Consider the following 14,898-nt stretch of genomic DNA (forward strand, 5'->3'; position numbering starts at 1 on the left):
TTTATTTATAAGATAAAAAAAATGGTTACTTTGAAACATAATTTTATTTATGTTTTAAGATAATACAATATAGTGCAAAGAAATTCCGTGTAAGAAAACAATGACATTGTGATGTTTTTCAGCTCACACAATTCACTAACTAATGCAATAAAACATCTGTTATGTGTCAATCCATACTAACTCTTCAGATGCTAGGTTTTCTAATTGTTTATTTAAAATATATTTAATTTTTCATGCAGGGCAGGTGTACCGCAGCTTAGGGCTTTTCAGCTTCATGCTTATGCTGATTTTTAATTATATACTTATTAGTATTATTATTTATTGCTTTATATAGCACCATCAAATACCACAGCACAATTTCTGTTAAATATGAGCAGTTTGCCCATTCTCTAGCAAGGGTAGCAAAAAGGTAGCTCCCAATTGATGTGTACATTCAACTGCCACAATTGTAGGGCAGAAAATGTATGTGCTTATGGCTAAGTATAAATGGGACCTATGAGAATTGCAGTTTTTTTATAAGCCCATGCAACTAAGGAGCTCTATGGAGTAAAAAACCAGAGTTTCTAATCACTACTGGACACCACACCATTCTAGGGCTTATGTACATAAAATGACTCAAGCACACGGGTTGACAAATCACCTAATTATGATAACATTGGATCATGTGACTAGAATTAATAGAATCCGAAACTAGCAAGAGGCTACTAGAGTGATTAGGTTGCCTCAGCGAGTGGTAGCTGTACCCTACTCCTCCTTCCCTAGCCTTACCATCTCTCCCACTTCTTCTTTAACCCCACTTTCTCCTCCATCCCCCTTTTTTGTAAACTCATGGACAGTTTTAAACTTGCAGCTTGTTCTATGGGCAAAATGCCGACTCTGTAATGGTCAGAGACAATGATATTGTGATGGGGTGGGATTGGTTCTTTATGGGTATCCAGATAGTTTATGTATGTTTCCTTATTCTGAAAATGAATAAACTGTATTTTACAGAAAAATGTGAAAGACAAGTAACATGAGTAAGATATAATATCATACATCTGCCGCTGGTTAAATATATATATATATATATATATATATATATATATATATATATATATATATATATATATATATAGTGTTTGTTAGCTTATGGCAATTTTATATATCTTTCCCACACTCCGGACAGAGAATGTCATCCCTCTCCGTAAGGAAGCCACGGCCCACCAAAGAAATAGCACACTTCTTACAATTAAAGCAATCGCTATGCCACTGACGTTCCTCAAAAGAAATATACTTGGTTCCTCCAAGACCTGGAAAGTAGAACATTAAATAAATAAATACATTTTAAAAATTATCCTGAAATAAATGGTTAAGAATCAATTTAAACGGATTTGTGCAGTGTTTTTACACCCTTTGTAAAATTGTTTAGGCCTAGTAGTTTACTTATCCTCCTGAGTGCATGGAATTGAAAGCAATATTTTTACTCCCGACTTCATTATGCATTAAAAAGGTCTAATCCATGTGTACTTCTTTTGCAAGAAGATCTATGATAGCCTTGTATAATTCATACATACTCTGGACGTTTTCCTAAAAGTTATCTCACTGATTTTATAACACATTATGCAGGGCCTACTCAGCCCACTGGGGTTAGCCCCTGAAACATCCTAATGGCAGTGGGCTCATATATCCAATTCACTTGCAAACACCTGTTTCATTAAATAAACTTTCTTCCTATTTCTTAATTAGAATATAATTTTCTTACCACTTATAGGATTGGTGCAGCCGGCACATTTCTTGGCATATAAACTGCAAAAGCAATTCAAGCAGTAAGCAAACTCATCTCGAGAAGTGAAACGTTGCCCAGACAGTGGCTTCTTGCATCCTGTACATACAAAGCACTCTTTGTGCCAGGGCTGATCTCTATAGGTGACACCTCCGGTGGTGATAGCCTATGAAATAAAATAACAGCTATGTTAAATATTTCCTGTACAACCTGCATTTGTTGTTTCGGGATCTGGCAAGTAGTTCCAGACATGAAAGAGTACATATGACTAAGCAAACTCTCAGAGGAGACCATGATCTACAACTGTTTAGGGGCATCAGACTATAATTGTTTACCCCTACCCATTGTACACTGGGGTGGAAGTGCAGTGGAAACTTGTTGCAGTAACACTCCAAGCAACGCCATTGTTACCACAAACCATCCTTTACCACTACAGCTGCTCAATCAGAATGGCCATGTCCCCCATCAGCTTTGTGTGATCTACTACCTTCTTACACTGGATACAATGCATTGCAAATTGCTTTTCATAACATGGTACGCAGAAGTTCTGATTTTCCTTGGGGATGAAGCTCTTTGTTCCAATTGGCTGCTGACAGCGGGAGCAGCTGAAGCAAGTCTCATGCCAGCTGTTTCCCTTGTACTCCATCTTCCGCGTCCCTGCATTATAATATATCAAAATACACAATAATTAGAGGTTACTAATACAGATTAAACAGATTCCCCTGTATATTTACCTTAAAAAAACATAAATATCCACCAATAGCCACTTTATTATTTGTGTATTTGAACTTGTTTTTCATTATTTGTGATGACCTTTTAAAAGTAAAATCCTGTCACCGAAGCCATTAGTCTCCACAGGCCAAGTTGCTCTGAGGTGTACATTGCCCTGCTGGATTTCCCTTCAGTGTAAATCTGCAAGTTCTCAATAGGGTTTAGGTCAGATGGGGAAGGGGCCATGTCATTATTTTTTAATCTTTAAGGCCTTTACTGGCTAGCCACGCAGTGGAGTTCTTCAATGCATGTGATGGAGCATTGTCCTGCATAGAAATCATGGTCTTCTTGAAAGATGCAGACTTTTTTCCTGCACCACTGCTTGAAAAAAGTGTTCAGGACACTCCAGGTAGGTTGCAGTTCTGGAATATGACAGCACTGAAGGGTAATGGGTTCCTGGTAGCTTCGTGTTTGATTCTTCTCAAATCTCTGGCAGTTAAATGCACACTCTCACTGCTCAAGTGATTTCTCCATCCTGTTACTCTGAGCAGCATTATTTTGCAAGGGTGTGCACCATCTCCTGCAACTGGGCTCCAACTCCTGAAAGTCCTTACAAAAACGTTTGATAGTTCTGTGATCACGCCCCAATATCTTAGCAATTTCAAGAGTGCTGCATCCCTCTGAGGCTAGGTTTCCACTTGGGTTTTTGTCCTGCGTTATTTTCTTGATGAAAAACGCCAAGAAAACTGCCACTGCATTTTCCTGCGTTTTGGCGTTTTTTATGGCGTTTTAGCCTTTCTGTGGAAATTGCTTTTTTGACCTTAGGCGGTTTTTCCAGCCTTTACACGTAGAATTGTCACCCAGCTAAAAGGGATTAGGATAAATGGCAAGTATCTGCCCCCTCCTGATGTCATTTCCTTGGTAGAGTTCTACTTAAACACGCCCCGGCGGACCCTTTTGTCTCTTTTCTGTGGTTTGTAAGGCATGCTTTATTCCGAATGCTCCTCTAGGAAGATTGGCCCCAAATGATGGTGCAAATTGTTTGCTGTTGCTTTTGGCACGCAGGATCCAGTTGGGTATGTTTGTTTGTAATGGCATGTTTGTTCCAAATGGTGTAAAATTCAATATGAACTTTGTTTTGTGTGAAACTGTTTGTTTCCAGCCTAATTCTCGTAGGACACACAGATACTGGGTCCATCCTCTGCATTGTAACTGTGGAAAAAAACGCCATAAAAACCGCCAAGGCAAAAAACCCACATGGCTTTTTCATGGCGTTTTTTCTCTCCCATAGACTTCTATTGGAGAAAAACGCCAAGATTTCCTTGCAAAAAACGCCAGTGTCAACATGCTGCGATTTTGAAAAACTGCCACAGAGAAAGCCCAAAAAAGCAGAAAAACGCCAAAGAGTACTGAAAAAACGCCAAACAGAAAAAACGCCAAGTGGATATGGCATTGTGCGATTTCCTATTGAAGAACAGCTAACATCTGGCCGCAACGTTTTTTCACAAAAAAAAACGCAGTGTGGCTGAATTGGCGTTATTATGGGCGTTTTTGCAAAAAAAAAACCCAAAGTGAAAACCTAGCCTGAAGGTTTTTTTTCATTTTTGACTTAATCTCTCTCTTTCTGCCCATTTTGCCAGAGAAAATGAAGCTGCCTAATAATTATGCACACCTTGACATAGGGTGTTCATATCCTTAGGCACACTCTCCCTCATTACACAAATACACATCAATTCAGGTTTATACAGCTTTTACAATATGCATAAAAATGATATGGTGAAAATACTCACTTGCCTAATAATTGTGTACACAGTGTTTATTGCAGACTGGGTTTGAGACATGGCTGCTGTGTTTTACTATAATGGCTCAGAATGACACTTAAATACATCATCCTCACTGATTTATATACGGCAGTGTATATAGTCGTACTGGCATCACCCAGGTGTCATTAGAAGGCTTAGAACGCTGTGAAAGTATGTATTAACCAGGGCCGGCCCGACAATGGACACGAGTGGGGCAACCGCTCCAGGCTGCACTTTTGAAGGGGCCCAAAGCCCTTTTTTTTTTAAAGCCGAGAAGAGAGAGAGAGAGAGGGCGCCGAGTGGTTTTATCTTACCAAGTTGTCAGTACCCGCTTGGCCCCCTCTCTCTCTCCTCTGCGAGCCCTCTAGCTCGGTCTCGGTGCCGGCTTGTAATGTTGAGCGCCGGAAGATGACGTAATTTCCGGCGCTCAGCATTACAAGCCAGCACCGAGAGAGCGAGCAGGGAGACTCACTGCAGGACTGCTGAAAGGTAAGTACGGGGGGGGGGTGTTTGTAGATAATGGGGGGGGCATTTTAAACTTCGCCCCAGGCGGCATTTTGTCTTGGGCCGGCTCTGGTATTAACATGTACATGCTTGATTTTGTGCAGTCAGTGGAGTTACTAATAAAGTGGTATTTATTCTGACTGTAAATTACCAGTCAAAGGTTATGGCATCTGACGAGAAATTTCTCACTCCCTTTTGTCCCTTACTGATCCCCTCTCTTCTTTCCTCTTCTTTGTTCTTCCTTTTTTTTCCATGTGTAATGCAGTTCAATTGATTGTTGATGTACTACTAACAGCACCATACACTGATAAATATATCCATGGCTCACACCCCATTAACAACTGCGTTATTTATAATTCTGTGTAAACCCCAGCTAACCTGGCATGATGGTTTTCTTGCACTCATTGCACTTTGAGGAATATTCATTTGAGTAGCACTCAGTGCAGATGAGATGCTCATCTTTAGCAGCAAAAGGCTTGTCCACCAAGGAACGCTTGCACTGGAAGCAGTGGAAGCACAACTCGTGCCAGTGACGATCCTTGTAGGAAAGATCCTGAAAGAAAGAAAAAAAAAAGTTTTGTCGACGAGGATGTATGTTTGACAGTGACGTCTCCAGCTTTCATATTTAGGGTGGGGGGGCACATGGGGGCCAGGGACCAAAGTAGGGGGGCCAATTATAAAACGGTGCATACACTGTATGTGTGTGCATATATATATATATATATATATATATATGCGTTAGACATGCATTTTTAACTACATAACATGTACTTATCTCTTTGAAGTAAAGACCATGATTGAAATATGATTAGACCCTGCTGCCGATATATAGAAATATTACACCCTGCTTCCAATATATATTAATATTAGCCCCTGCTGCGGATATATACTTATATTATACCCTGCTGCTGCTATACATAAAAATTATACCCTGCTGCAGATATATATTAATATCTGACCCTGCAGCCAATATATATTAATATTAGCCCCTACTGCCGATATATATTAATATTAGCCCTTGCAGCCGATATTTATTGATAATAGCCCGTGAAGCCAATATATATTAATATTAGCCCCATGCCGATATATATAATTAGACCCTGCTGCCAATATGAATATAAATACTACACCCTGCTGTCAATAAATATTATAAGCCCCTGCTGCCAATATATGTTAATATTAGCCACTGCTGCCAATATATATATTAATATTAGCCCCTGCTGCTGATATATATTAATATTAAACCCTGCTGCCGATATATAAATAAATATTTGCCCCTGCTGCCAAAACATATATAAATATTTGCCCCTGCTGCCAATATATATATATAAATATTAGACCCTTGCATGCAATCACTCCCTCCGCTACCACACCAAAAAAAATATATTTGCCACACTGACTGCAGATCAGGGAAAGACAGTGAGAGTCAGTGCATTCTTCCCTCCTTCTGACTGCACCCTGACATTGAGAGGTCCTCTCCCCTGTAATCATCCCCAGAGTCCCTTTGTCCCCTCATTCACTAAACCATACTGCTATTTTACTTACACCCTGTAGTTCAGGTATAGATCAAATAAACACACGGAAACCGTACATGCAACTGAATAAGACAAAAAAAAAACAAACCTTGTATTTGCAGGTATACATAAATAATGTATGGAAACATAGCATTGCAGGTAAACACCAACAGAACACACAAACCCAGCATTGCAGGTATAGATCAACTGGAAATCACATGTAAACTCAGCACTGAGGGTATAGATCAAATAAACAACACATGGAAACAGCACTCCAGGTATTGATCAACTGAATAAGACATACAAATATTTGCAGGTAAACATAAATAATGTATGGAACACAGCAGATACAGATCAACAGAATAACACAAAACCCAGCTTTGCAGGTATATATCAATTGGAAATCACATAAAAACTCATTAAAGGTTTAGATAAAACCCCCTAAATTACAGGCATAGATCACAGGTCACACACCCCAAAGCCAACCCTGGCGTCCACATTACCCACATAGAACCTGACCAGCACCCGAATTACACACACATAGGACGTGCCATCTTTGTCCCCAAACAGCCCAGCATGAGTCAACTTTGTCCCCAAACAGCTGAGCGTATGCCATCTTTGTCCCATAAACACGCTACCTGTGCCATCTTTGTCCTCAGTGCTTAAACACCCTGCTTATACCATCTTTGCTTTTTTGACAAATCAATAATACACCTATGATTCACAAACACTTTTACAGTCACTCACTAATTCACACAATCATTTATTCTTTCACAAAAATTATTTACACATATTCATTAATGCATCCACACATTAATCCATTCATTCTCTCTCTCATTCTGACTCTTTATTTCAATATTCTTGCCACCCTCCCTTCTCCCCTCTCCCTCCCTCTCTACCCTATCTACCCCCTCTCCCTCCCTCTCTACCCTATCTATCCCCTCTCCCTCCCTCTCCACTCCTTATCTGCCTGCTTTGCCCTGATGAAGACCTAATGATACTGCAGTTGAAATGTTGATCCAGTTGGTTCAGTCTTGGGGGTCACCATAGCTTCTGCCATTTTCTAAACCTGCAAGGAATAATCTTTTTTGCTGTGTCTTAATAAAGTTCACTGTTAGCATCTTATCATAAACACAAGGCCGTTAGTGGTGTAGGTGTGACAAGTCTCATATCCTTCTACCCAAAATATGCAGCAACAGAGTTGTGGATCTGCCACCCTCTAGCCTCCGCGATCCTATGAATGTTCACGGTCGGCTTGCTGGCTTATGTGTCTACACTTGCATGGATCAACAGGGAAAAAGACAGGCCTGAGGAACAGCTCTCTCATCTTATTTACCACATCATACAGAATATTAACAGGTACCTTGGAATTAGGTAGACAAGAGGAAGGGGACATTAAAAAGAAGGTGGGTGGTAATCAGGACATTTTATTTAGGGCAATTCTCCCCATCGCTAAGATTAAATAGTGGGCCCTGTGTGGTCAGTACGCTTTATCATAAACCTTGTTGAGGCAACATTATACTGCATACCACTTCTTGCCACCCTCCACACTGAATAGCATCTATAACTAGACTAGAGGATATAGTTGGGGTGTAGGATAGTACCAAGGAACAAACATAATTTAGGAATGACTACCTCCCAGACTTTATAGTTCATCTAAGTCAAACATTAACTGGCTGAAATATAGAATGTGAAAACATAGAATTTGTCGGCAGATAAGAACACTTATGGACCATCTAGTCTGCCCAAATATATATGCCTATGATAAACATCCTTCTGAGACTTTCAATTACCGTATATTCTGGTTGGTGATATTTTTACTTGTTCTGTGACAAGATTTATAAAAATTAGACGTTATAGAAACCAATTTGTGGGGGGAAAAGCACCATGTAACTAATACATCTAGGATTCATGAACATATTAGAAATATTTAAAGGTGGTTATTTTACCTTCACCTATAAGCAAAACTTTGCTATGTGAAATAATAATAATAGATATTTTATTCAAGAAAACCTTGGGTCTTATTTTGTTAAATAATGAATATTATATGAGCATGTCTCAAGGTGAATGGGAGATTATTCATTTATATAGTTACTCTGCCTGAGTGTGCCAGTTGGTGTTCTTCTTACATCTGTGTTACTCTTTTTCTTGTTAAGCTGGTGAAATATTATGCAGTAATATCTTTGAAAACAGAGACTCTTAGCCAAATACCGGATAAAGAAAAATGAAACATCTCGATATAAACATTTTAGCCTTTGTCCCCTGTCCACTGGACATAATAATATTTATTCTTCAGCTCAAATAAGCAGAGGGAAATTCATAGCTACTTTTATTTATTACTTAAGACATTTTGTTCTGAAATGTAAGTTTAGCGCACAGAATCTCAACAATCCTAATAAACATTATCTAAGCCCAGAGTTTACATTCCTGACATACGCAGATATTTATTATACTATTTCCAAAAATGTCTAGATTATGAAAATGAGCTTAGGTTTTATTGAGTGGATGTCTCTACCTCTACTTATATATAGCGTAGTTCATGTGATTAAAAAGTCATGGGGCCCCCTATGGTCATGCCCCTCTCTTAGCCACACCCTATCATGACACACCTCTTCTTGGTTAAGCCCCTCCCTTGTGGTTACATCCCCTCATATCCAATTTTCTGTATTTGTATAAATAAAAAAGATAACTTTTAAGCAGTGTAACCAATTTTAATATAAATATGATTAATTGTTGATTAATAATCTACAACAATTGAAATATATTGTGATTCCAAGCCTGTTTCCTGCCTGTATTAACCTTGTCACCCCAAGTTAATATCCTGATAGATGGCACCCAAGAGGAAGACTAGGGCTAAAGTGGAGAGTAACCGTGAACTGGATCCATCGTGGGTGTGCGTTGACCATGCTATGAATTCAAGCCTCCCCCCTGCATCAAGACTTCTACCTGATCTGGCACCCAGTTCCCTTACACCATCACTATATACTCAGCCAGACACTGAAGGTTGTACAGCATAACTGTAATCACTACATACTGTGCCACACACTGAAAGTCCAATTTTCTGTATTTGTAGAAATAAAAAAAAGATAGCTTTTAATCAGTGTAACCAATTTTAATATAAATATAACTTATATTAAATCTACAACAATTGAAAAATACAAGTAATACAAGTAATTCCAATTATATAATTACAATCTATCTGAAAAAAATTATAGGGTAAATGTATACTGCCATCGCTATATACTGTTCCAGACACTGACAGTGGTACAGCATAACTGCCATCAGTATATACTGAGCCAGACCTTGATGGTGGTACAGCATAACTATAATCACTATATACTGTGCCAGACATTGACGGTGGTACAGCATAACTGTAATCACTATATACTGAAGGTGGTACAGGATTAGGACTGCAACAACTAACCGATAAAATCGATAAAAATCAATAATGAAAATCGTTGCCAAGGGATTTCATTATCGATTAGTTGAATAGATTTTTATCGATTATAAAATGAGGGTTTTTTCAGAGCAAACACTCTGAAAAATACCCCTCTCGTTTTATAATCCATTTCAGTGTGACTCACAGCAGTTCCTACTTACCAGTCCCACCCTGCAGTCACTGCCAATTGGCTGCAAGGGGGGACAGGGAGAAAGAAAGGGGTGGGGCCAATCGGCAGTGACTGCAGTAAGGGACAGGGAGAAAGAAAGGGGCGGGGGCAAACTCCTGATTGGCCCTGCCCATTTCCTATAGCGTCCACATGGCTCAGGAACTCATCTGAGTATAAAATTATATTTGGGCTGCTGAAGTTAGGGGAGGTGGGGGTTAATTTAGGGGCAGTTATAGTTAATGGGGTGTTTAGGGTTAATTTAGGGGCAGTTATAGTTAATGGGGTGTTTAGGGTTAATTAAGGGGCAGTTATAGTTAATGGGGTGTTTAGGGTTAATTTAGGGGCAGTTGTGGTTGATGGGGTGTTTAGGGTTAATTTAGGGGCAGTTGTGGTTGATGGGGTGGTTAGGGTTAATTTTAGGGGCAGTTGTGGTTGATGGAGTGTTTAGGGTTAATTTTAGGGGCAGTTGTGGTTGATGGGGTGTTTAGGGTTAATTTTAGGGGCAGTTGTGGTTGATGGGGTCTTTAGGGTTAATTTAGGGGCAGTTGTGGTTGTCGGGATCTTCAGGGTTAATTTAGGGGCAGTTATGGTTAATGGGGTCTTCTCAGCTGAGGACTGAGGGTTAATTTAATTAATTTAATAAGGTTAACTTAAGGTGCAGTTAGAGGTAAAGGAGGGCAAACTGAGGGGAATCTAAATCCTGGGGGCAGTGAAGATTAACCCTGTATTTATTTCTAAAATGTGTCTGTGAACGGGTCTGTGAATCTATGAGGGCACTTTGGCATATCAGGGGAGTATACAGCATACCTGGGGAGGACGGAGTGACATATCTGGGGGTATAAGGCATATAGGGAATATAAGGCATATGTGGGGATGGTGGAGTGCCATGTCTGGGGGGTATGTGGCATATGTGGGGGTATGTGGCATATCTGGGAGGTAGGTTGGGAAATAAAAACAAGAAATGCATTTTTATCAAAGTTTTTTTATTCTGCCGTTTGTTTTTAACATCCTACGTTACTTTATTAAGTTATTTTAAATAAATGAAAAATGTAAATTTTTTCTCTCCGATTCATTGAAAAAATAATCGGCCAACTAAACGATTATGAAAATAATAGTTAGTTGCAGCCCTATATAGGATAACTGCCATCATTGTATACTGTGCCAGACACTGACGGCGGTACCTGCCGCATGCCCTTCCAGAGGGCTTCCAGCTGTGCTCGTGCCTCGTGCCCTGCCACAGGGCTTCCAGCTGTGCTTCTGCCTCGTGCCCTGCCAGACAGCTTACAGCTGTGGTCTTGCCTCGTGCTCTGCCAGTGCTCTTCTAGTTAAGCTTGTCACCCCATTAGTGATGATAGGAATTATTGTGTGCCAGGATCAGAGGGCCATCACAAACATGCCTCATGCTTTCTAACACTCTCACAATGTTTCCTTACCTTTCTTGTCTCTCTGTATCCTCTCCTGCAGCCTCTCTTCCTCCACCTTTTTCTTCTGTCTTAGTTTGTTTTGCCGCCTCCTTATGCTCACACGTACTTATACAGAGACATGCAAGCTCACACGCACTTATACAGAGACATCAGTGGCGGAACTACCGGGGTCGCGACTGCAACCGGGCCCTGGAGTTCTGCCAGTCAGGGGGGCCCAAGGGGTGCCGAGCGGTCGTTTTCAGCGCCCTTCTGTCTCCTCTGCTCCCTGCCGCCGCCGCCCTCAGCGCTGCCCTGACTGGTGGGGAGCGTGAGGCGTCTGTCTCGGGTTTCGACGCTTCACGCTGAGCGCCGGCATACAACGTCATACGCCGGCGCTCAGCAGTGAAGCCGCAGTGAGACAGAGGCCTCGCGCCCCCACTACAGGACTGCACTGTAAGTGTCCTACAAAGGGGGATAGGGAGAGGGTAGATAGTGAGAAGGGGGGTAGGGAGAGGGGTAGATAGTGAGAAGGGGGGTAGGGAGAGGGGTAGATAGTGAGAAGGGGGTAGGGAGAGGGGTAGATAGTGAGAAGGGGGTAGGGAGAGGGTAGATAGTGAGAAGGGAGGGAGAGGGGGTAGATAGTGAGAATGGGGGGTAGGGAGAGGGTAGATAGTGAGAAGGGAGGGAGAGGGGGTAGATAGCCTGAGAAGGGGGGAGAGGGGGGTAGATAGTGAAAAGGGAGGAAGAGGGGGTAGATAGTGTGAGAAGGGGGGTAGATGGTGTGATAAGGGGGTAGATTGGGTTGGGGTGGGGGGGCCCTTAACAGATTCTCGCACCGGGGCCCTGAGGCTTCAAGTTACGCCCCTGGGAGACATGCATGCTCACATGCACTCACAAAGTGCTGCTGCCTGAAACAGTACAAAACTCTGCATTTGTCCTACTAAATAATTATGAATGTGAAGCAAGTACATTGCTCTATAGTCTAAAGACATTTAAATAAAAAAATTAGTTTTTAATCCAACTACTCCTTGCTTACATTTCCTCACTTCACCGATATATCTAAAAAAAAAAAGTTGTATAACCCATTTTTGATAACCAGACACTTAGAAAAAGTATATCTCTTTCACATATGTCGAACAACTTGCAGCAACTCTGATTCTTAGTATTAACACTTTTTTGGAAGTTTAGTATTAAGTATCCCTGATCCTTAAAATAAATTAAACACTAGCGTTAGAGAATAACCCCATTCATCACTTAGCTGCTGCTTTCTTCATTGAAATAGTGATATTAATAAAATATGAATCATGGCTGTACAGTTATGGACTTGAGTGGACTGCAAAATGCTTGATGGAGCAGTTTTACTAGAGCCACACACAACCCTTGAAAACTTTGCATCACATGGTGCTATATAATTAAATTCATTTTCCACAAGACATTATAGAATTTTAAAGTTAACTCCTCCACACATACCCGAGAATGAGTTGGATGACCAGTATTTTTTATGATGGTAAATTCAAGTACAACTATAAATTAGAGTATATTAAGAAACATTTCTTGGAAGACAGCTTCTAGGTAATGGAATTTACCAAGGCATTTAGATCTTTTCTTCTCTCTGTCCCCGGCATCCATCGATGTTAACAATGAGGTGCATTCCAAGCCTTGGGTATGTTTCAGACCTCTTCACAGGATACTGCCCCACTGGTGTGTGCGTGTGAGCATGTGGGAGAAAAGCTTTTGGAAAGCAGGGATACTTCAACCAATACCAACATGTTTTTTTTTGTACTTAAGGAATATGCAGATGAATACTAAGACAGTAAAAACACACAAACTGCAAGATTAACGACATTTTTTGCTAATTTGTGCCAGATCCTTCAACCACAAAATATGTGAGCTTTTGTAATCCATGGGCCGGTTATCCAAACAATATCAAGAGTTGATTACATATAACGTGAAGGTATGTGCCAAGTATATTATTAATACCACATGTAGCTGCTATGCTTTGGACGGATTCCGCACAGTCCTCTATGACTAGAAGCCTATTGTGATTTCTGTCTGTCTATACTCTTCCAGTACTGCCTGAATTGCTGAATCAGGCAGAACTCTGTACGTTTCATTGTTAGTTATTCCATTTGTTTGCGTGATATCTGGTTTTATAAACACTTGAGTAGGACTGGTATTCTGGGCTGTATATCTAAACTAAACAGCCACTGCACAGGACCGGATTAACATAGGGGCTGATGGAGCTGCAGCTCCAGGCCCCTACCTGAAAATAGGAAATTTCCCAGTGGGCCTGCCACGTACTGAAGTGGCCGATGCGGCCACACAACCTCAGGGCTGTGTGAGCAACATCTCTAGTACTGTCCAGGGGAAGCAGGAACCCAGTGAAGTCACGTGACTTTGTCACGTCACATGACCCTGCTCCGTTCCTATTTCCCCTGGGTGGGACAACAGAAATTATTCGCACAGAGTGTGAGCAACACGGAGGGAATCAGCGGCCCACGCGGAAGTTTGCGAGTGGCACCAAGAGCTCTGCAGTTCTGGTAAGTGGGTGGGGGGAGGCTCTATGAACGAGTATGTGTGATTGAGAGAGGGAATGAATGAGTATCTGTGAATTAATAAGTGAATGAATAAATTAATGAATATGTGTGTGATAGCATGGATGTGTAACTGGGGGGGCATAGCACAGGGTGGCTGTTTAAGGCTAGGATGCCACATTGAGGCTGTTTGAGGCTAGGATTCCACAGGCAGGCTGTTTGGGACAAAGGTGGCAAGTCCTATGCTTCCAGTCTAATGGATGTTGGGTGGATCATGTGGATGCAATCAAGATGCCAGGGCAGACATGATACTAAAGGGGGGCATTCATTCACAAGAGGGGTGGTGGCTGGGGGTGTCACATAAATCAATACTACAGTGAGGGGCAGGCTGGCGGCCTAAATACACATAGTGCTGGTTGGGGGAGATACACATGGGCTAAAACACAAAGAGGGGGCAAGAACAAAGCAGTGTGGGAAATACTTGTTTTTTTATTGTTGTAGCTTAGCCTGTCTGGATGTGGCAAAGCCTGTCCTGGTGTGTGTTTGGGTGTCGGTGTGGCAGAGCCTCTCCTGATGTGTGTGTTTGGGTGTCGGTGTGGCAGAGCCTCTCCTGATGTGTGTGCTTGGGTGTCGTGTGGGAAAGCCTGTCCTGGGTATGTGTTTGGGTGTCGGTGTGGCAGAGCCTGTCCTGGTGTGTGTCTGGGTGTCGGTGTGGCAGAGCCTCTCCTGATGTGTGTGCTTGGGTGTCGTGTGGGAAAGCCTGTCCTGGTGTATGTGTTTGGGTGTCGTGTGGCGGAACTTGTCCTGGTGTGTATGTTTGGGTGTCGGTGTGGGAGAGCCTGTCCTGGTGTATGTGTTTGGTCATCGGTTTCCTGGCACTTTACTAAATGTAGGAATAAATTGAACTATTTAATTTGTACTTATCCAGAGATAACACGCCCTCTTAAATTTGTAGTCACTTCAGAAGACAAAACATTCTAGGCCCAGAAATGAATGAGAAGAAAAGTAAAGGTTTTATGTTATTTACTCTATTTCAATCTGCATATCTTATTAAAAAGGA

General features: G+C 41.4%; 1 protein-coding gene across 1 annotated transcript in view; it reads right to left on the minus strand.

Moving 5' to 3' along the window:
- Window positions 1-738: 738 nt before the first annotated feature.
- Window positions 739-14,898, minus strand: part of FHL2 (four and a half LIM domains 2) — a 34,747-nt gene continuing 20,587 nt past the window's right edge. Inside the window, exons 3-6 of the mRNA XM_053455142.1 lie at window positions 5,158-5,332; window positions 2,250-2,419; window positions 1,742-1,928; window positions 739-1,289 (exon numbers count right to left, since the gene is read on the minus strand). Of these exons, the coding sequence (XP_053311117.1) occupies window positions 1,138-1,289; window positions 1,742-1,928; window positions 2,250-2,419; window positions 5,158-5,332 (684 nt within the window). The 3' untranslated portion in view covers window positions 739-1,137. The remainder of the gene's footprint in view (window positions 1,290-1,741; window positions 1,929-2,249; window positions 2,420-5,157; window positions 5,333-14,898) is intronic.

Source organism: Spea bombifrons, chromosome 2 (genome assembly GCF_027358695.1).
Source record: "Spea bombifrons isolate aSpeBom1 chromosome 2, aSpeBom1.2.pri, whole genome shotgun sequence".
Taxonomy (NCBI): Eukaryota; Metazoa; Chordata; class Amphibia; order Anura; family Pelobatidae; genus Spea; species Spea bombifrons.